Source organism: Fulvia fulva, chromosome 4 (genome assembly GCF_020509005.1).
Source record: "Fulvia fulva chromosome 4, complete sequence".
Taxonomy (NCBI): domain Eukaryota; kingdom Fungi; phylum Ascomycota; class Dothideomycetes; order Mycosphaerellales; family Mycosphaerellaceae; genus Fulvia; species Fulvia fulva.
The window spans coordinates 3,816,784-3,839,685 of record NC_063015.1 but is presented as its reverse complement, the minus strand read 5'-3'; the positions used below and the strand labels follow the sequence as shown (position 1 = coordinate 3,839,685).

Here is a 22,902-nt window from a genome sequence, read left to right as displayed (position 1 = left end):
TATTAGCTAGTCGTAATCCTTTACGGCGGTATTACGTTCCTTCGTCGTGTTATCTAAGCTCTTCTAGATATTACTACGATCGGCTATAATTACCTTTAGATTGTCCTTTACTTTAGTAATATCTAGCTCGTTCCTCTTATACTTATCGACCTTATTTATAAGATACTTGACCTACTTATCTACCTTCTACTATAATACCTATATATCTAACTTCTTATACTTAAACTCGGCCTTATCCTACTTTAGCTTATTCTAGACTATCCTAACTACTACTCTCTTATCCTAAAGCTTATTATACGCCTAGCTAAAGATCTTTAACAACTCGGTTATAATATAGTCGTCGGCTTAGGTGCGTCGAGGTAGGTAATAGATCGTAGATAGTACTTTAGGTATACTAACTATAAGGGCTTAGAACTCGGTTATATCTAGGTTCTTTAGCTCCTCTAGATTATAGCGGAAAGTCTTAGCTACCTATTATTCTCCTTCTCCTTTATCTATTACTATATTATTGTTATAATTAAACTCGATATCTTATCTAGTCTATTAAGAATATATAGGCCGTAGGTCAAGTATATAGGTATAGGTATATTATATAACTAGATTACGTAACTAGGGTTTACTAGCCTATAGGCTAGTAAATATCCGGATACCTAGTATCTACTAATACTAACACTAGCGATACTATATATAGATATACGCTATCCTATTAGGTCCTTCTTCGTCTTTCGTATAATCCGCCGTCTTCTACTACTACGTAACTCGAGCCTATTTATTAGATTATAAGCCCGGGTTAGTAACTCGGTATATTACTCTCGATAAAGTCGTATTAGAGTTATTCCTCTTTAGAATAAAAGGAAGGTAGACTAGAGGCCGTACCCGCCTTATATAGGAAGCTATAGCCGTGCTATAGGTATATATAAGACGTAAGAGAGCCTAGTAAGGTACTATTAGACTCCGAGTTAGAGAGTCTATACTAATACCTTAGATAAGTAGGCGAGCTTACTAAGAAGAGTCGCTCTCCGGACATCGCGTTCGTATTAACTAACTGTTTATTCTAAGAGAGCCGTAGTGTCTTAGAAACCCCCTCTACTAAGAGAGTTACGCTATAGTGTCTTAGTACTAATACGATCCTTACCGACCGACTTTCCTCCTCTTCCCGGCGGATAGCTATCCTCTCCGCTATTAACCTCGCGTTCGGTTTATCCCATTTCGATCCGATCGCGTACGACCGAATATATCCTTTTACCTAAGGGTAGCTAACCTGTCCCTTAACTTATAAAAATAGAGAACGAGACTAGGTTTATAAGAAAAAGAGTAGTACCTCTTCTAATAAGAGAGAACTACGAAACATAGTTCAAGCTAATAAGAATACACCTAGTATTAAAGTAGGTTAACTAGGTCCTCGAAGACATTATTACGGACATTCCCGCTATAACCCTATCTATAGCGATACCCTCTATATTATCAGAGTCATCCCTTCCTTTAGATTAAGCGATAAGGAAGGTATCGTATAGACGGCACAATGTAACGGCCCTATATAAGATGTATATCTGTCTGTCGATAGATAACTAAGAGATAATATACGAGATCCGGTATATAAAGGAGTTATAGGAATAGGCTAAAGCTAAATATAAGAGAAGACTACTCGCTACTAGAAGAAGTTTGCTTTAGCAATATACTAATTTCGTAATAATAGAGGACTAGTTAATAGATGACGCCTAGTAGGAGCTTAGCATAATTATAAGGAGGGCTATTTTGATCTCGCCTTAGTTCTAAGACATTAAGACTAAGGACAGAAAGATCTAGTAACTCTTAGTAGCTCTACTAGACTCATTTAGCTCAATTCGCGATACAATTAATACCTAGGTAAATCTCTTACTATAAGACATTCTTACTATTCTTAGGGAGAAGTAAGAATCAATAATTTATTAAGGGACAGCTATATTCGCTAAGAAGGGTTTCTAGGGCAAGCTTACGTACTATCTCTACGATAGTCACTATTTTATAAGTAAGTGCCTACACCTTTCTTCAGCTTAGTAGGCTATTAGAAATAAGGACAAACTAGCTAGGGTTACCTACCCTACTAAGAGATAACCGTTACTACCTCGTAGGAGGTTATTATTACTAAACCTTTATAATGTCCTTAAGGTAATAACGGACCTTATAAAGTAGATAAAGTAGAGCCGTAAGCTAAAGGCCTCCTCTAGTATAAAGCCTATAAGGGCCTATACGACCTAGAAAGACGTATTAGACTCTAGGATACTGTTAGAAGATAATGATTTTAATAAGGTTGCCTATTCTACTATAGAAGCTAGAGGTAAGTACCCCTCGTCCGAGTAGTTACTTAACTATTATACTTTATTATATATGACTAACTAAGATTCACTATTTAGGACACTAAAGCCTCTTTAAAAGAGGAAGTAGATCAAGGTTAGAGGTGGCTATCTATAAGCTATATATATATAGGAAGTGTAGTAATAGGTAGTCCTTCTAGAAAGTAAATTATTATAGAAAATGTCTTATTTGTTCCTAGCCTTAGAGTTAGTCTTGTTTTATGAAATTAGTTTAGCTAATAGTTTGGTATCTAACTACCTAGTTTCACCCTAAAATCCTTGTCTAGTAAACTCGTTATCTAGACTAAACTTCGAGGAGGAGTACCGTTTATCTACTCGATCTCGGAAATTCTTAAGCTATAGTATACTAGTATACTCTCTTAAGAACGTAACGGCACCGCTATAGCTAATAAATCAATAAATAAATAGATAGATAGATTTGTCATTCCCCTGTTCTAGGACCCTATCCGGCCTATATAGGTATATATCTATTACTATGTACAAAGGGAAACCCGAATAGGTGAAAACCCTTCCCGCCCCCGACTACTCCTTGTCTAGATTAGCTTTCCCTCTGAACGTACGTAGTCTATATTACTACCCCGTTAGCCCCCGCTCCTAGCCGGTCTCGTCGCGCTACGTCGTATCCTCTCTTCCTATACTGCTCCTACTAGGCGGTACTGTTCTAGCTAGCCCTTCTCTAGTATCTAGTTCGTAATACGCCGTAGGTCCTTAGCGTTATTAAGAAGTGCCCTAATCGTCCGGTTCCTCGCCTTTACTATCTACTCCCCCCTTTCTAGCGACCACCTCGGACAGACGAGGAGTACGTACCGTACGTTCTAGGAGCGATAGCCGTAGGGGCAGCTAGTATTCGTGTATCCTAGAACCTTCCTCTATAATAGGTACCCCTAGAGGCCGATGTGTTCGCTTCGTAGTTAGGTTGCTATACTACTCTATACCCTCGTAAGGCGGTAGTAGATAAGCTTCGGGGGGTACTTGACCGCGGATTTTATAGCTAACTATTCCTTAGGTTGTCCCGCTAGCTAAGGGCGTCCACTATGCCCTACAACCTAGTTGTTCCACCTCTCTTTCTATAGTTGCTCTATAAACGATTTCTTACCTTCCTATTATATTACTAGCTATTCGTCCCTTACCCGGTAGTTCGGCTCGTTTCCGGGTCGAATGCCCCTATACGCTAGTACTAATTCGCGGGCCCTTACGACTATACTAGCGATGACCTTCTATACTAGGTACTATGCCGACTTGCCTAAGTAGGAGGTCCGTAGTCCCTAGATATATAGGTCGATCGGCGGTATAGCGGTCTCGTACTTAAGTATCCTCGTTAGTATCGACTTATATACCCCGGTGACCTTCCTTAGGTATTAGTTTTAGATCTTCGCTAGCGGCGCGACGAGTCCCTTTAATAGGCAGGCCCTCTTACCTAAGGACCACACTTAGCTACTATAGGTAAGGACTGGCCGTATAATAGCCGTATATAGAAGTCGTAACTACCGGAAGTCCGCCCCCTATATAGATGTAGTGAGCCTCTAGTATAATGCTATATTCTGTTTAGCTTTCCGTAATATTGCCTATACGTACTTCCTCTACCGTAGCGCCGGGTCTACCTATAGTCCGAGGATCCTAAGCTAATTTACCGGGTTAGTCGTGTGCCCCTATATCTAGATAGAAGCTTGTATATTGTAAGACCGTAGCCGGCGCGTAAAGTGTATTAGATTGTACTTTTCTAGGGCAAACCGAGCCCCGTGCCTCCTAGCCTAGTCCTCGCAGATCTTGTGCTTCTCTTCTAGTAGCCTACAGTTCTCCTTAGTCGAGGAAGACTACGCTAGGATGTTTATATCGTCTACGAAGCCGCTCGTAGCGGTATTCTGGGATTCTAGGGCTGGGAGCAGCGTCGCTATAAAGAAGAGGAACAGAATAGGTGCTAGCGTTAAGCCTTACGGGATTCTAGTATAGACTACTTGAAATGGGCTTCTGTACTAGCCGACTAGGATCGACGTACTACGGTTTTAGAGGTAGGACCGTACGAAGTTAACAAGCCACTTAGGGAGTCCTTTCGACCTTAGGATATAGAGTAGCCGCGGGTATGACACGTAGTCGAAGGCTCCCGATATGTCTAGGCTAAGTAAGGAAGCTACCTTGTCCCTATTCTTATACTAGATAGCCTTTACCTAAGAGGTAATAAGTTCTATCGCGGATAGCGTCGATCGCTATAGACGCGTACCTATCTAGGTGTCCGGGAGTAGGGAGTGTTCCTCTACCGCCTCGGAGAGTCTCGTTATAACTAGCTTCTTAAGCGTTTTCCTAAGAGTATTAAGGAGCGTAATTAGGCGGTACGACTTTACCTACGTATAGTCTTCCTTCTACGGCTTACGTAGGACCACTATCGTCGATTGTTTAAAAGCTATCGGGTAGTACCCGGTCTATAGGCAGGCGTTAAAGATCGCTATAACTACTAGGGCTAGTTGATCTCTACACTTCTTTAGTAGCTCGTTTGGGATCCTATCCGGCCCCGGGGCTTTCTTCGCCGGCAACTTCCTTAGTATAGCGGCAACTTCTCCCTCGGACACCTCCTATTAGACCGCGATACTAGGGGCTAGGGGAGTAGAGCTGTTTATGTCGCTTAGATTAGCCTCGACTAGGGGCGGGAAGAACTTGCTAGCTAGTAGACGCGCCTTAGCCTCGGGGTCGCTAACCGGGCCACTAGGCGATTATAGCGCTAGGATAGAGAAGGAGGGGCTCTATATAGGGTCCTATCGGGCCCATTTCGCTAGCTTCTATATCCTCTCTAGCTTGCCGGCGATTTCTTCTACTATAGCCCTCTAGCCGACTACTTTCTCCCTTCGTATTATAGCTTTCTTCTGTTAGTATGCCTCCCTATATACGTTCTAGGCCTCCTCGCTATAGCTACTCGTCTATACCCGGCGGGCTCTCCTTACTTCTCTTACTACCGTAGTGTACTCCGGCGTCTAGTATAGTTTAGACTATGTTGTTAGTTAGGTAAGCGGAACGTAAAGTGAGGTCGCTTTTCTTATTTCGTCTATCAACCCCTAGACTACTTCGTCTATCTCGTCTTTACTATTGTATTACTACTACGCGATCTGGACTAGCCTCTTAGAGTTATCGAGGTACGCCTAGATATTAGCCTAGTAGGCCTTTCCCTAGTTTAGCTTAGGGGTTCTCGCTAGTATACGTTATATCTATATCGTAATAGAAGTCCTAACTAGTATGTAGTCTAACGACGCCTCGAGTTTATGTTCGATCCTATAGTAGGTTACCGTATAGTAGTGGCTATCTAAGATCTAGGAGAGGTCGATCGTGCCTTAGAGTCCCCCTCTCTTCTAGGTACCTAGGTCCTTTAGGGTATTAAGGGCAATTACGTTGCTCGCTATCAAGTCGAGTACTTCGTCGGCTATAGGGTACGGCTATATAAGGCTTTCCTAGAAAGGGTGGTATATGTTAAAGTCTCCTACTACGATATAGCACCCTTGTCCCTTAAGCGTACTGTCTAGGTATCTACAGACCCCTAGGTCGCGGCTAGACCTCGAGGCTAGCGGTTATATATATAGGTTGTGTATCTAGGTGCTACCTACGTAGAGGGAGGTAATATCGCCCCCGCCTTCTTCGTCTACGTAGTATACTACCTCCTAGTCGGATTCTAGTATGTCCTTACTGACATAGAAGCACGTACGGGGTCTGCCGTCGCCTCGTAGGTATGTCGTATAGCCTAGTGACTTATAGGTCGTTAGTCTCTTATAGTACGGGTTAATCTATAGCTCCTAGATTATAAGGACGTAGTGGACGCGCGGGTCCGCCTCGTATAGGAAATGGTTCTAGACTATATCCTTGCTATAGTTAACGTTATACTAGATAATACTAAGCGTGTCGAGGCTAGTTATCGGTATCGACAATCATTTCCTCTATATCGTCCTATATCCTACTACCCTATACGTCCTAGTCTACGCCTATCGGCTATATACTAAAGGGGAGCCGGGCCTAGTTAGATTCCCTCGCCGTAGCTAGTAGAGTACGTAGCCTCCCGTACGCCCTAGGTTACGTATCCTTTATAACGTTCTCGACCCTAGGGCGCTTATACCCGACCGCCGCTAGTTAGTTCCGGTATAGGCTAGCCTTACGGTCGCCGTGAAATCTTAGGGCGACGGTTCTGTTTATAATTGCCTTGTTTTTCGCTAGTTTCCGCTATAGGCATTCCGTACTATACGATAGGTAGTGCCCCGGACAGTTCGCGTACCGTCTCGTAGTCGATATATAGTCCCTAGATATATAGTCTCCTATATAGTTCGAGTAGGCCTGCTTATTTATGTACGTATAGGTTTAGTGTCTATACTGTTGGCATTTGAAGCATTAGAGGACACGAAAGGATAAGGAGTACTTTTCTACTATCTTAAGGCTATATTACTAGACTAGGCCTTGTTCTATCGCTAGATCCGCCGCTTTCGCGTCTTATAGCTATACTATTAGCGCCGAGGCCTTCTTACCTTCTAGCCATTTCCTATAGAGCCAAATCGCCTTCTAGATTAGAGAGTTAAGAGTGACCGGGTTGTCCTCTTAGAGAGCGCGTAGGTAACCCTAGTTAGTTAGGTCAAACTCCTTAGGTATATCGTAGACTAGGATCGTGAATTGTTTCGTTAAGACCTTCGCTAATACCGCAACCTTAGATGCCTACTATAGCTATGCCTCTAGGTGCCTCCTAGTAGTAGTAGAGCTAGTATAGATCTGTAGAGTGCCGTTAGACTATTAGTTCACTACGACCACCCCTAGTTAGTTAATTCGTTAGGCGAGCTCCTTGTTCGATAGCTTCGTAACTTCGGCCTAGTCTTCCTTTACTACAATGCGGATCGTAACTATATCGTACGTTAGGCGGGGGCCTAGTATCGATACCGCGACCGATACCTAGCTATAGGGGTGTTAATTCCGGGTGGCCTTACTAATCGCCTAGAACGTCGTCCTTATTTCTTGTTGCCCTCGGTAATACGACAGTATAAGCGCCGTGCGTAGCTAAGTAATCATTACCTATAGAGACCGGTAAGGGAGCTAATCGTTAGTTTCTATACTTTTTGCGTCCTCTATAAGTTGCTACTAGTTGTCTTAGGGGGGCTTCGCCTATAGGGCCGTAGGCGCCGTTAGTACCGTAGCCTAGGCTACTATTGCCTAGGAGTTGCCTAATGTAGCTAGGCACCTCCGCGGTATTTAGAGCTGAAGAAACAGGGTGAAGAGAGCTTTAAGCTGTCTAGATTGAATGAGGTAGAACTCCCTTAGTCCTAGGGGCAGTGGCCTGCTTTATATATCGTTAGAATAGCCTTAATAAGAGCTTTCGAATATGTCTTGTTTTGGCGTAGAGATCGATGAGCGTTTTTCTAGTGTCCTAATCAATAAATAAATATATTTATAATGCCTATCTAGCTCCTAAAAGGTTTACGAGACCGGGGGCTATTAAGGAAGAGAGAGGAGAAAACAGTCGTACGGGGAAAACCCTCTTTAGCTATTAGTAAGTTCTCTCTATTACATATTAGTTCATCTATCGTACTAGAAGCGGTAAGTACTAGGTAGTTAGCCGCCCCGGAGTACTAATCTACCTAGTACCTAGGAACGAGTATTAGTAGCTAGCCGACTATCGAATAGACGATAGGTCGACTATTAGTAGAGGCGGGTCGCCTATCGAGTAGGAGATAGGTCGACCGTCGAGCGGAAAACAAGCTAGCCGTTAAGTAGACGACGAGTCGACCCTTCCGGGCTCCTATACTCTATTAGTACTCCTATCGCTATTCCTCCTACGCTCGGGGTCGCTATAGGCTACGGTCTACCCGCCTATATAGTCGTCGGTACTACCGGAGTTCTACTACGTCTATAGGTAGGGCGCCTTCGGAGGCTTCCTAGAGCTCTTCCTTCTAGGCTATCTCCCCTATTCTTACTACTATCTTACCCGCTATCTAGAACTACTATAGTAGGCCGGTCCGTATTACTATTCGTACCGCTACTCGTATCCTACGCGCTATACCTATTATATACTAGAAGTCTATAGCCCTAGTCTCGAGGCGTATTACCTACCGGGCTTCTATAAAGCGTAGGTAGAATAGTACGACGTATTTCGGCGTCTAAATACGTCTATATTTATATAGGCTACTATCTACTCCCGGTACCTTCCGGCGATATAGATAGTCCTTAAACCTAATATATTCCGAGCGGAGTAGTATCGCGACTATTACCTATAGGCGGGTAAGGGCTCGGAAGAGTATTACTCTATCTCGGCTAATAGGTCCTATCTTCGCCGCTACCTCGTCTTCTCGTCGGTACGCTCGTCGCCGTAGTAGTTACCCGTTCGGGTACCTTTCGCCTTTCTCCTAGCGCTCGTTCTAGATTCCCTATATATATCTACGGACCGTATTCGCTATAGCCTTCCGTTCTTCGCGTCCCTATTCCGCTCCTATTACTAGTATACTACTAGCTAGGACCTATACTCGGAACTTTACTATCGGGGTTTATTACGTATCTAGCTACCGCTAGGCCTATAATCCTATCTTCTTTTTAGGCGCTATAGATCGAAGGCGTGTCGTAATCGCCTAGTACGCCGCGCGGATATCGCCCCTACCTTACTATTCGCCGTCTAGAGCGTATAGCCTATAGCGAGCTATTAGAGGTAAAGGTCTAGTAGCGCGATCTACGTATCCGCTTCTAGGACCTACGTTAGTATAGTACGGTATACCCCGGTCGCCCTACGTAAATATTCGTTCTATAAGTTTTAAATCTACTTTATCTAGCTAGTCGCGTAGGATAGATACTAGACTAGTACCCTATAGGTAATCGCCGGTCGGACGATAGAGCTATATAGCTAGCGTACCTTTACGAAGGCTACGCCCTATATAGAGGCCGCGAGGCGTATAACTAAGGCTTTATTCTAGTCTCCCCGCTATCGGAGCTACTTTAGGTAGGCGTACTACCGGAGTCACGTATCTACTTAGAATCCTAGGACCTAGATAGATAGCTATAGAGTAATCTAGCTTACGCCGGTCCCGGCTCCGATCGTAGCTTAGAGGTTATACTTCTTCGGGGTCCTCGTAAGGTAGATTATCTAGTACTTCTTAGGTACGAAGACTACTCCGTATCGCGCTACCTAGTCGTTATATACCTCGAGCGCCGCTTTAAGTTAGCGGTAATTAGTCTCGGTTAAGTCGCTATATATTAGGATATTCGTATCGTCGATAAAGCCTATATAGGAGTTAGTACCGCCGGCGATTCCCCTAAGTAGCGGGAGGAGCGTAGAGGCGAAGAAAAGGAAGAGGATCGGAGAGAGCGATAAGCCCTACGGGATCCCCGTTTCTATAGGCCGTATCTAAGGTTTATACTACTCCTCTAGGACGAGCTACGTAGACTAGTTACTAAGGAAGGACTTAACGAACGCGACGAGCTAGCTAGGTAGACCTTTCGCCCGGAGGTTATAGAGTAGCCGGGCGTAGGAAACCTTATCGAACGCCCCCGAGATATCGAGGGATAGTAGAGTAGCGACCTATTATCGGCGTATTACCTAGATTATATAGACCTATTCCGTAACGAGTTCTAGGGCGGTCGTCGTAGACCGCCCTAGTCGGGCTCCTATCTACTCGGCTAGGAGGAGCTAGTACTCCTCGGCTAGCTTAGAGATACGATTAGCTACGATACGCTCTAGCGCCTTACCGATCGTACTAAGTAGGGCTATCGGGCGGTAGGCCTTCCTAACGTCGTATCTAGCCTTACCCCCCTTACGGAGGACGACTATACTCGAGTACCGGAAGGGGGTCGGTACGTATAACTACTAGAGGTATACCGTAAATAGCCCCGTAAGGTACGGGGCGAGCGTCTAGCGGTAGTACTTAAGGAATCGGTTAGGGATCTTATCTAGTCCTAGGGCCTTATCTAGTAGCGCCGCTTTTAGTACTATTAGTACCTCCGCCTCCGTTACTTCTTAGCTAGTCTCGAGCTCCGTTAGGTATACGAAGCCTTCGATATCGTCGAGTCGGGAAGTAACTAGAGGAGGGAAGAACGCCTCTACTAGCGCGTCGGCTCTACCTTATTAGGCTTCCTAGAGGACCCCTTACCTATTATAGATAGGTAGGAACTATAGTAGTAGTAGCGGCGTCTCCGGCTTTCTCGTACGCGCCTATCTAGCGAGCTTCTAGACCTTAATTTAGTCTCCTATAACTTTATAGACGGCGTTACGCTACGTAGTATTACCCTAGCGCCTAATAATCCTACCCTTCTCGTTATCTAGTCGGTAGTATCGGGCGTATATAGCGTCCTATTTTATCTCGTTCTACCGGCGCCGCGCCGCTACCGTTATACGGACTACGTCTACGTATTCCTACGACTAGACTAGCGACGCGTACTTCGAGGGTCGGGTATAGGGAATCTTATCCCGGATCCCTCCTACTATATACTACTATAGGCTCCCTACCGCCGCGTCGATTTCCGCCTCTAAGCGGAGGGGTACCGGCGGTACGAGGGCCGTTATTCGTTCTTTTAGTACCTTATTAATCTCCTTCTAGTCCGCTCTCTTCTACTAAGGCCGTAGTTCTAGGGCTAGTAGTACTTATAGGTATATTACGTCGAACGTCGTACGGATAGCTAGGTAGTCTAGATAGCCGGTATCGAGTTCTAGGTCCGTATCGTAGAAGATAGTCCGCTAGGCTATCTACTATATCGCGAAGTTTAGGTTAAGCGTCTAGGTCGTATTTTTCTACTAATACGTAGCCGTACCTACGGGAAGTACTAGGCTAAGGCCGGATACCTCTACTAGACCGATAAGCGCGTCTACGGCGCTATAGGCCGAGAGTACGCTATCGCCTTCCTATCTTAGGTAGTAGAGGTTAAGATCGCCGACTAGAATATATATATTAGCTTCCTCTTAGAGAGCTTCTTAGAGCTAGTAGAGGGTAGCCGACTAGCTATCGTCTTCTATCGAGCCCGATACTAAGTACGGGTTATAGGCGTTATAGATAGCTACTATCTTCCCGTCGGTAAGGCGTAGCCGTAGAGAGGCTATATCGCTAGAGTAGGTATAGGTCGTCTACGTTATTATCGCGATTTCTTTACTTACGTAGAAGTAGACCCGCGCTACCGGCTAGTTACCTTAGGGTACTATAAGGTAGTATCTCGGGTCTACGAGTATCGTCTTTCTATTTGTCTACTACTCTTAGATAGCGACTATATAGTACCGGCTAGGGTATAGTAGGCTAAGGAGTAGCTTCTAGGCCTTATCCTTACTCTTATTAGCGTTATACTATACGATAGTTAGCTAGGTAAGCGTACTATTTATAGTTAGACTATTATATTAGCTATAGTTCCCGATTCTACCTCCGTAGGTTTACTACTATATTATCGTCCTCGTCGCCCTCGCCCTCGCCTTCGCTATCTTATCGCGGGGCCGGCGTCGCTAGCGTAGCTACCGGTAAGGGAGCGCTACCTCCGTAAGGGCGGAATATCGTCGTATCGAGGCGCGTCTATCCGAGGCCCTAGGCCCGGGGGTCGGTAAGCGCTAGTCGGCCCGCTCCGTATATTAAGCGTCTATCGCTATTTAGCCGCCTCTTCTTACTCCTATATATAATCGGCTAGAAGCCGTCGGCGTCGACTCTTAGACGGTATAGTACTATCGCTATTCCTCCTCTTTCCTAACGTATACCTAGGCGCGCTCCTACCGATAATACTTTATAGTACACCCGAATCCCTAGTACCGGAAATACTAGGTTACTATATAGGTATAGTCGTACTTTTTAACGTAGTAGTACGAGTAGGCTAGGACTAGTCCCTTCTCTATAGCCTAGATCCTCTAACTATTATACTTAAACGCGAGTACGAGCGACGAGTATTTCCGCTCTATTCGTTCTGGCTTCTTTAGCTAGTACGCCCGGGTAATAACGAGGCCTAGAATAGTAGCCTAGTTGTCCTTTATAATAGCCTCTCCTATTACTACCGGGCTAGTATCTACTTAGAAGGTATTAACTCGGACACTATATATAAGGACCTAGTATACTAGCGCGACCGGCGCTACGCTCTACGCGTTTAGTACCTCGACCGCCTAGGCTACGCTCTATAGTAGCGTCGGTCTCCCTACTATAGTTACGAGCGTATAGCGTACGTCTCTACTCTTTAGCTTCTAGGCTATAATAATGTCTTATTTACTAGCCTAGCGCGCCTACTCTACGAGGCGTTAGTACGATAGTACCGCTACCCGCTCTCTTTCTTTAGGGTTGTCTATATATATCGTAACCTCGCGCTAAACTAGCCTAACGCGGTACGTTAGTTACTCTACGGCTACTATAGCCGCTTAGGTATATATCGCCGGCCTAGCTCTTCCTAGCGCCTAGATCTTCCGTAGGAGGTCCGTATTCGTCACTTCCTTTACTAGCGCTAGCGCCTTCGTCGCCCGTAGTAGCTCCTAGATCGCTTTAGCTAAGCTCTCGAGGAGGCTACGGATCGCGTATTCGTAGGGTAGATTAGCGCTCGCGAGGGTAGCTATAATTTTATATATAATCGCGGTATATTCTACCGTGTCTATACCGTATTTCGTATACTAGTTCTTCTAGTTAGTAGCTTATAGTTGTTATAGTCGTTAAAGTAGATAGTCTCCGTATTCCGTTTCTCCCGGGCGCGTCGTTATTCCGCGTATCCCCCTTCGTTCGCCGCCCTACGAGGGCGCGCTTTACTTTTACGACGCTATCGCCCCTTCGTTGATTATCGTATTTTACCACCTTTAATTACTCCCTACTAGATAAATATAGTTATAGGATATATATTTGCTAACGTACTTTACTACCGAGCGGGCTATACTACCGAGCGGGCTATACTACCAAGCGGGCTACTTTTACTAAGAGCTATACTACTTCTATAGATATAGCTATATAACTACTATTATAGCGTATATTGTCTTCAAACGAGGCCAAACTGACCTTAGCTATCTAGGCTACGAAACGCGACGCGATAATTACGAATCGACTTGCTATAAAGGTATATAACGCGTCTCGAACTATACTAGGGTATCGATTAAATAGACGACCTCCTCGGGGTGACTACGAGCCTAATTCGAAGAAGCTTATAGAGCTAGAAGAGAGAGTGATACTTGAGTATATACTCGAGCTAGATATTAGAGGTTTCCCGCTATTAAAGGCTAGTATACGAGTAATAGCCGATTTATTACTATAAGAGAAGGGTCTTAAGTCCGCTAGTCTTAATTAGACAGACAGGTTTATTAGGCGGTATCGTGAGCTAAAGGTTCGTATAACACGTAGATACGATCGTTAGCGAGCCCTAATAGAAGATCTAGACGTTATCGAGAAGTAGTTCTTACTTATACGTGATATAAAGGAGAAGTATAGCATCCTTAACTAGGACACCTATAACTTCGACAAGATAGGGTTTATAATAGGTGTCATTACGTCTTAGAGCGTCGTTACGGGTTTAGAAAGACGTAGTAGAAAGAGGAAGGTCGTTTAATAGGGCAATAGAGAGGGAGTAGAGAGATAGCGTATTAGATAGCTCTTATATAAAGCGAGATTAGTAAGCTACGTAAGTCTAACGAGGCCCTTATATAGCGGAAAGCACGAAAGCGCAAGTACATTTAGTCTAGAGGGTCTCTAACCTTTAATAAGGCGTCGTAATTAATACCTCTAGAGGATACTAGGAGGTAGGAAGTGAGTAGAGAGTCGCTAGATAGTGTTCGGCTAGTACTAAGGCTACGACGCTATAAGCGATATAGCGAGTTGGAGTATAACGTACGTACCTATTAAGTAGACTCGCTAGATAGCGAAGAATCTAAAGAGGAATTGTCCTCCTAGTAACGATTCTATAGGATGTCGTCGTGTTAAGATACCGTCGTAATTAAAGTAGAAGTAGTATAGTTCTTAGTAAAAGTAGCCCGCTCGGTAGTATAGCCCGCTCGGTAGTAAAGTACGTTAAGGCTAAATACTATAAGGCTCTTATCGCCTAGATATTCTATCTAGACCCTATAATAAGCTAGGTAGAGGAGATTCTAAACGACGTAGAAGAATATATATTTGCTACTATTAGGTAGGCTATAGCCTATTAGTAGGAAGTACTAATCCTAAAGTCCTATAAGGTAGCCGTAGGAGACCCTAAATAGGGATATATATAGATAGATAGATGATTCATTTACCCGTTGTGGTGCCCTCCGGCCCATGCGGGTTTATGTCTATATATGTTACTGTATAAGGTAGGAAACCTATTCCTAGGTAAAAACCTCCTCTCCTTCTCTAATAGCTTCCTTGCCATGAGTTCTCAGTTTTCCTTCCATTAGGGTGCACTAGTGTCATGGTGGTTAGCCTCTGACTACCTTGTCTGCAACCCTGGAGTTGTCCCCCTCTTCCTGCTCTCCTCCTCCTTCTTTCTCTCCTCAATCCATCTCTCTGTTTCCCTAGTAAGAGAGAACTGCTCCAAAAATCCTTGGTGGATGATCCACCTTGTAATTCTCTGGAGGTCTCCCTTATTGCTAATCATGGCTTGGAAGTTTCTGTTCCTTGCCCTTGCCCTCCATTCACCTCTCCCTGTACTCCATTCTTTGCAAACCAGAAGTCTATGTTCGACATTCTGGGACAGGTAGCCGCATGGGCAACTCTTGTCTTCGATACCTGGGACTTTTCTCTGATGCAGGTATGCCCTGACTCCGATGTGTTCAGAGCGGATTTGTATTGCTATGCTTGCTTCTGACCTGGTTAGGTCTGAGTACAGTAGGTAGTTGTGGCTACCAAACTGTTGGAGTGCCTTTGGGGTTCCTGGCCTCTGTGGGGTTCTTGTCCATTCAGTCTTCCAGAGGAGTCCTGCCATCCTTTCAGCTAGAGACTGTTGCCTCTTCCCTTGGCTGGCTGCTGATCCTCTCCCTTGAGCCCTTCTGTCCTGTTCCTGCTGGGCTAGGTGCAGCTGTTCTGTTAGCTCTTTGAACTTCTGCAGGTCCTGCTGCTTCTGTGGGGCTGGATTGGGTCTTGCTTGTCTGTGCCTTCTTGTGCACTGGCTCCTGATTTTGTTGACTGCCTTCTGGATTACTAGCTGGGCTGGGTATGCAGACGTCTTTCCTGCATACTGGTATCTCAACCCTTGAAGGTAGAGCTTGGCTGGTGGGGAGCCAGACTCCATTTCGACCACCCTTGTTGGAGTTGACTTGTATGCTCCAAGCACCTTTTTCAGACAGGAGGCTTGGGCTCTGCTGATGGGATCTGCAATTCTCTTTGGGATCTTGTCTTGGGCTGACCAGATCTGGGCTCCATATAGCATGGCTGGCTTCACAATGGCCTTGTACATAACCTTTGCTTTCGCAAATGTGGCTCCCCATGTGGAGGCTGTAAGCCTGTCAATTGATTGCCTGTTGTTGTCTGCTCTTGCCTGTGCTTTCTTGACCTGTGGTCCCCAGCTAAGCTTTGGCAAGGAAGGAATCGTATTTAGCAAGCTAGCTACGAGATAAGGTGACAAGTCTTAACCGCGCTTTCCCACTCATCTAGCACCACCGTGTAGCCTCGTTTCGAGAGGTTAGCCCGGAGCAAAAGCTTCCCTCTACGCCCTCCCTCCCTGTTTGCTCCTTAAGCCAATATCCACCTCCATAGGCCTGAGCCCTTTAGTGCTCTCTATTGACCGACATGCGCATCCGTCCTCTCGGGCTGTACAGACAGTGTCAGCCGTCGCTGCCAGTGTACACCACGCCCCAGGTTTTGACGCCCTTCGCGTTACCGCAGCCTATCTCTAGAAAGCGGCCGTCCATGCCTCGCAGGTCTGCTCGGGGCACACACCACGCCGGGCAGCGTACTCCTTGCGTTTCCACCTACTAACCAATATGAAGTTCCTTATCACCCTGCCCTCGATCCTCCCCGATCACAGAACTAATCCACTTGCATTGTACGTCTTTTCCCCGTCCTAACAGCCGTCTTTTCCTTGCTCAGGCTATCGTCTTTTCCTCGTCGCAATCTACCATGTCAGACTAGGTGCGTTGTGTAGCGGGACAGGCAGTGCCTCAGGCAAAACCCTCGTTCCCATACCGGGTGTTCAACAGGCCCTTACAGGCTTCGTCGCGTGTCCACCTACCCACCGCATTGCCCGCTGGCAAACACCAGATTGTTTCGTAGTCCGCTCGACGCCGTTGCATAGTCCGCTCAGTTGTTGTTCTGTAGTCCGCTCGTCCAATGTTCGTCGCTTAGCCCGCTCGGTTTGCGGTCTCCGGAGGTGAAAATTCTGCACTCATACCAGAGGTGTCCTGTCGAGCGTATAGGCCACGGTTCCGCGCCCTTCTTACACGTAGAAAGAAGAGGGACTCGCTCCCGACACGAGTACACGCTCGTCGGATGGTTTTCATACCCGTTTTGCTGGTAGTCCTCTGTTCGCCGCGGCTTCGCCTACGCTACGCGCCCGTCGCGCCCACGACGCTCCAGCGTGAGAATACTTGGCTCTCTCGTAGCTAGACGAGAGGTTCGTAGCCGACACCACGTACAGGTGATTCTCGTCGTCGACCTAGGGATATATATAGAAAGAGGTAATCGAGAACGAACTTGTTACCTTAGTAAGTAACAATACCTAGGAAGTAGTTATACCGCTAAAGGGTACGAATTTAATTACTTTTAGGTAGGTCTTTAATATAAAAAGGAATAATTAGTAGAGCTATTAAGAAGTTCAAGGCAAGACTAGTTATAAGAGGGTTTTTATAGAAATATAGGGTTAACTTTGAAGAGACCTTTATACTCACTATTAGACATAATACTCTCCGAGTATTTATAGTAGTAGTATATAAGAGAGATCTCGAGATATACCTAGTAGATATAAATAATACTTTTACCTAAAGTAGCATTCTTAAAGACATCTATATAATCCTCCCCCTAGGAGTTAAAGCACCTCTAAACATAGTGTTTAAGGTCCTACGAAGCCTTTATAGGCTTAAGCAAGCAGCTAGAGACTAGAACAAGCTCTATATTACGAAGCTAGAGAAGATTAGATTTACCTAGTCCTAGGTAGATCTATACCTACTTATCTATACGGATAGAGACCTTATAATCCTTACCTATATAGATAACATACCTATTATAGATCCGAAGCTATTAGATATTTGGTAGTTTAAGGCTAAGCTTAGAAAAGTGTTTAAGATTAAAGATCTTAGTAAACCTACGAAGATCTTAGAATAAGGATTATAAGAGACAGGTCCTAAGACACTTTGAAGCTTAATTAAGGACACTATGTCTACGCTAACTTAGTTAAGATAAATATAGCTAGAGAGAAGGCTACGCTAACCTACTTACCTATAGAGAGCTACGAGCATTTAGTGCCTACGGCTCCTATAGATAAGAGGTGTAACAAACAGGATTACTAGAGCTATAATAGTACCTAGATATAGCTAACAACAATAACAAGGCTAGACTTAGCATTCCCCCTTAGAAGAATTAGCTTATATATTGCTGATCCCTCGTAGTAGTATATAAAGGCTTTAAAGAAGCTCTCCCGATACCTACGGTCGTACCTAGACCTAGGTCTTATATATAGAAAGGGAGGGGGCAATCTCTAGGGATACTCGGACTCTAACTACGCTATAGACAAAGTAGATAGAGTCTCAATTCTAGGATACGTATAGTTCCTTTATAGATCACCTATATCCTAGATAAGTAGGAAGTAGAAGTCTATTATAACATTAATAATAGAAGCTGAGTTTATAGCTATAAACGTAGCCGTAAAGTAGTCACAATTTCTTACTACTGTCCTTAGGGAAATAGGGTGCCTAGAACTAGTAGGAAAGAGCTCTTTCTAGCCGAGTATAAGGGCAAGCAAGGGCACTATTAACGAGCTAAGGCTAGTTAAGCTTATAGGTAATAACTAAGCCGCTTTAATACTTATTAAAGACGCCTATATATATAAAAGGTCAAAGCATATTAATGTTATATATAACTATGTTAGACATCTCTAGTAGTAGGGGAAGATTATAGTAGACTACTATTATATAAAGGACATAGCTACTAATAGGTTAATAAAGTACCTTAATAGCTAGTAGTTCCAAAACTTTATAAGGTAGCTCTAGCTTACGTAAAGGGATTATAGGAGACTATATAGCCTAAGTAGGAGTATTAAGAACATTTAGGCCGTAGGTCAAGTATATAGGTATAGGTATATTATATAACTAGATCACGTGACTAGGGTTTACTCGCCTATAGGCTAGTAAACATCCGGACACCTAGTATCTACTAATACTAACACTAGCGATAACGTGCTTCACTACTAAGCGGGCTATACTACCGAGCGGGCTACTTTTACTAAGAACTATACTACTTCTACTTTAATTACGACGGTATCTTAACACGACGACATCCTATAGAATCGTTACTAGGAGGATAATTCCTCTTCAGATTCTTCGCTATCTAGTAAGTCTACTTAATAGGTACGTACGTTATACCCCGACTCGCTATATCGCTTATAGCGTCGTAGCCTTAGTACTAGCCGAACACTATCTAGCGACTCTCTACTTACTTCCTACCTCCTAGTATCCTCTAGAGGTATTAATTACGACGCCTTATCGAAGGTTAGAGACCCTCTAGACTAAATGTACTTACGCTTTCGTACTTTTCGCTATATAAGGGCCTCGTTAGACTTACGTAGCTTACTAATCTCGCTTCGTATAAGAGCTATCTAATACGCTATCTCTCTACTCCCTTTTATAAGCTAATATACCCCTTCCTATAACGAGTTTAGCGATAAACCTCCCCGGGCACGTATTTTGTTCGTTACTAGTGTTAATTAAGAGTCGAATTCTTTTGTAGTTCGTAGTGTCTTCGACTCCGAAGGGGTAGAGTCCGGAGCTAGAGGAATCAGCGTACGTAGCTTAATATTAAGCTTATCTATCACTACCTATAGATTGAATAGAACTAAACCAGCGCCTCTAAAGCTCGATAGGATGTTCTCCTGTCTAAATATAGCGTTATAGGCTGCCCGGATAGCGCGTAGGAACTCTACTTTATCGATATAAGTAATACGCTAGCGTACTAAGCCCGAGAGCTAAGTACCGTATACCTTCTTTAAAGGCGAATAGCAACCTATATCTAATAGCTAGAGTAAGTACGAGGCGTACGATAGTATATATAGGGCCAAGATCTTGTATTCCTTATATAGATTCTAGAATGCCTTCGAGTTATAGCTCTCGTAGCTATCGATAATAAGTAGTCTCTATACCCTAGTCGTACGAGCTATAGTATACTTCTAGAAATGCTCTAGCTACCGTATACCGAACTTATTGTTAGTCTAGCCGTTCTCTATTAGCCCGATTGTCTAGTCTAGACCTAAGTTGCCGTCTTGGTACTAGGTACTAATATACTGTTTACCTATAAGGATGACGTAGGGTAGGAGCGCTATTCCGTCTATATAGATAGTCTTAATCACTATTGCCTATTCTCTATTACCCTATTGAACGACCTTCCTCTTTCTACTACGCCTTTCTAAATCCGTAACGACGCTCTAAGACGTAATAACACCTATCATAAACCCTATCTCGTCGAAGTTATAGGTGTCCTAGTTAAGGATACTATACTTCTCCTTTATATTACGTATAAGTAAGAACTACCTCTCGATAACGTCTAGATCTTCTATTAGGGCTCGCTAACGATCGTATCTACGTGTTATACGAACCTTTAGCTCACGATACCGCCTAATAAACCTATCTATCTAATTAGGACTAGCGTGCTTAAGACCCTTCTCTTATAGTAATAAATCGGCTATTACTCGTATACTAGCCTTTAATAGCGGGAAACCTCTAATATCTAGCTCGAGTATATACTTAAGTATCACCCTCTCTTCTAGCTCTATAAGCTTCTTCGAATTAGGCTCGTAGTCACCCCGAGGAGGTCGTCTATTTAATTGATACCCTAGTATAGTTCGAGACGCGTCGTATACCTTTATAGCAAGTCGATTCGTGATTATCGCGTCGCGTTTTGTGGCCTAGATAGCTAAGGTCAGTTTGGCCTCGTTTGAAGACAATATACGCTATAATAGTAGTTATATAGCTATATCTATAGAAGTAGTATAGTCCTTAGTAAAAGTAGCCCGCTTAGTAGTATAGCCCGCTCGGTAGTAAAGCACGTTACTATATATAGATATACGCTATCCTCTTAGGTCCTTCTTCGTCTTTCGTATAATCCGCCGTCTTCTACTACTACGTAACTCGAGCCTATTTATTATAGTCGTATATTCTTTTACTTCGTCGTTACGGATATAGTTAGAGAGGTTGATCGTCTTAGGCGGTTCGGTAATTAGTTATATTAGTTACTTAATACGCTACTATATTTGCTCGTTAGTTAGCTATTAGGGTTAGGTTTAGTAACCTTAAGTCTAGCTACTATTAAATATAAGCGACTCGCGGCGGATCTTAGGGCGACTAGTAAGTAGAGAGTACCTACCGCCTATGCTCTTAGCTAGTATCTTATTAATAAAGGTGCGATTGTTCTTATTGACTTAGACCTATTACGTTTATCGCGTAATTAGTATAGAAAACTAGCGATAAGCGTAGTTTCTATATCTTTAACCTATTACTTTATAGGTCCTTCGTAGTACGTATTCTACGGTTAGTAAAGGAGGTCTAATAAAGTGTAAGGGAGCCGTTCTTAATATAGGGCAAAGAACGAAGTTGTTAGACATGCTATCTAAGAGGAGCACGAGGTGCGGAAAGTTGATATCCAAGCCGAGGCATACGGGCCGGCCCGTGCCGAGTCACGTGACCGACTGCCATTCACTGGACGTTCGCCTGGGCCCGTGACACTACTTAGGCAATTTTCCTCTAGTAGTAGCACCGAGCAACACCGCAGACTTTGTTTAGGTTAATCTCAAGGTCGCATGCCGCTCAACGCGGCAGTTACATAGGTACCGACAGACAGATCCTTGCTGAACCTTGTTAGACTCATGGCATACTCTGTCAAAGACTCCCCCAATGAAGCCACTAGTGCTCCTCGGCGCCGGCTGGTATCGAATCGAAGAAGAACGCTAGAAAGTTAGTGGAAGCCTCGTGGACCATCAGTCATAGTAGAGGTACATGATGAAGGAGATTTTCCTCCTGCAAGGTATTGATCATGATTGCGATCAGTATGATGCTTGACATGATCCCAACATCCCAGCTGAAACGCACCTCGGAGCATGTCCGAATGACTCTCCGCACTCCTGTCGCGCTCCATGGCGATAGAGTCGACTCTACGTGGGCGACTCGTCGCTGCACCAAATCAGCCGTCGACGGCCGCCATCATGGCAGCTCATTAGGCACTCCAGCAACGCCATTTCTCTCGGTCGACCCATCTGAGATATACTCATTTGCCTTGTACTCGCGAACAGCCTCAACCCATCCAAATTCATCCTTGACTTTGCCTTGTTGTATTCCTCTGAGCTGCGATAAGAGCTTCACCACTGCCGGTCCTGGTTCGTCGCCGCCTCCCTGGTACTTGAATGTGTCGTTCTTCGAGCGCATCGTGATGCTCTTGATTGGGACAAGCGCGGCGGCCGTTCCTGCTGCAGCGATCTCGGTGAACTGAGAAATTTCCTCGTATTTGATCTATTGCGAGATGTCAGTGAAGCCTTGTACGCTGCGACTGACGAATTTACAGGTCGGCACTCGACCTTCCACCCCCAGCTCTTGCCTATCTGGCAGATTGTGTCGCTAGTGACTGATTTGATCACGTTCTTGCTGTCGGGTACAACGATGGTGCAGCCTTCTTTAGGTGTGCCGTAAATTCCAATGAATCCGGAAGTAGAAAACTCATCAACTTCGGTCCTTGTCTTGCTGTCCAAGTGCAGGGTGATACCGAAGCCTTCTTTCTTCGCCTTACCACTGTGCCTTAGCACTGGCGCATAGTTGCCACCGACCTTGGCGCTTCCAGTGCCTTCAGGCGCCGCTCGGTCGAAGTCCTCCAGAATTAGAGCTGCTACTGGATGCACACCGTGGTAGACACCGGTCGGCATAACATAAACGACAAAAGTGTACTCTTCAGGAGGATCCAGACCGAGCTGCGCGCAAGAGCCGAAAAGGAGTGGTCGGATGTACATGCTCGCGCCAGTTCGGTGTGGTGGAACATAGGCGGCGTTCAGACTGACAGCAAGATGTACTGACTGCTTAAACAGCTCCACCGGCACTTCTGGCATGCTGACGTACGATGCAGAATGCTGCATACGCTCAGCGTTCTGGTGAGGTCTGAAGATGCCAATGGTGTCATCACCCGGACCTCGATATGCTTTGAGACCTTCATAGCACTGCATACCATAGTTCAGGCCAGGCGCCATGCCGTGAATGCGCAAGAATGGATCTTGAACGAATTTCGGAGGCGTCCATTTTCCCGTTTGTACAGTATATGTCGACTCAATGTGACCATTGACTGCAGTCGTTAGTAATACTCTTGTTGCGTAGTGAATGCAGTCAAACGTACCTTCTCTTACTTTGAAGCCTATGTTGTCCCAATCTGTACTCTCCGTCAGACTTACGCCGATGTCCTAGCCAGCCACGTTGTCTTACCAATGGTGTTGACAGGCGGCGGGGGAAAGCTAGATGCCATCGCGGTAA

The 22,902-nt window shown here is 44.7% G+C and overlaps 1 protein-coding gene across 1 annotated transcript; it reads right to left on the bottom strand.

Annotated features, from left to right (window-relative positions):
- Nucleotides 1-21,594: 21,594 nt before the first annotated feature.
- CLAFUR5_04800 (Aminotransferase lcsP) lies at nt 21,595-22,894 on the bottom strand (the record flags this gene model as incomplete). The annotated part of the gene is made up of 4 exons (XM_047903948.1): nt 21,595-21,900; nt 21,951-22,717; nt 22,769-22,801; nt 22,855-22,894. 4 exons carry the CDS (start codon nt 22,892-22,894, stop codon nt 21,595-21,597), a joined length of 1,146 nt encoding a protein of 381 aa, XP_047760052.1.
- Nucleotides 22,895-22,902: the final 8 nt, after the last annotated feature.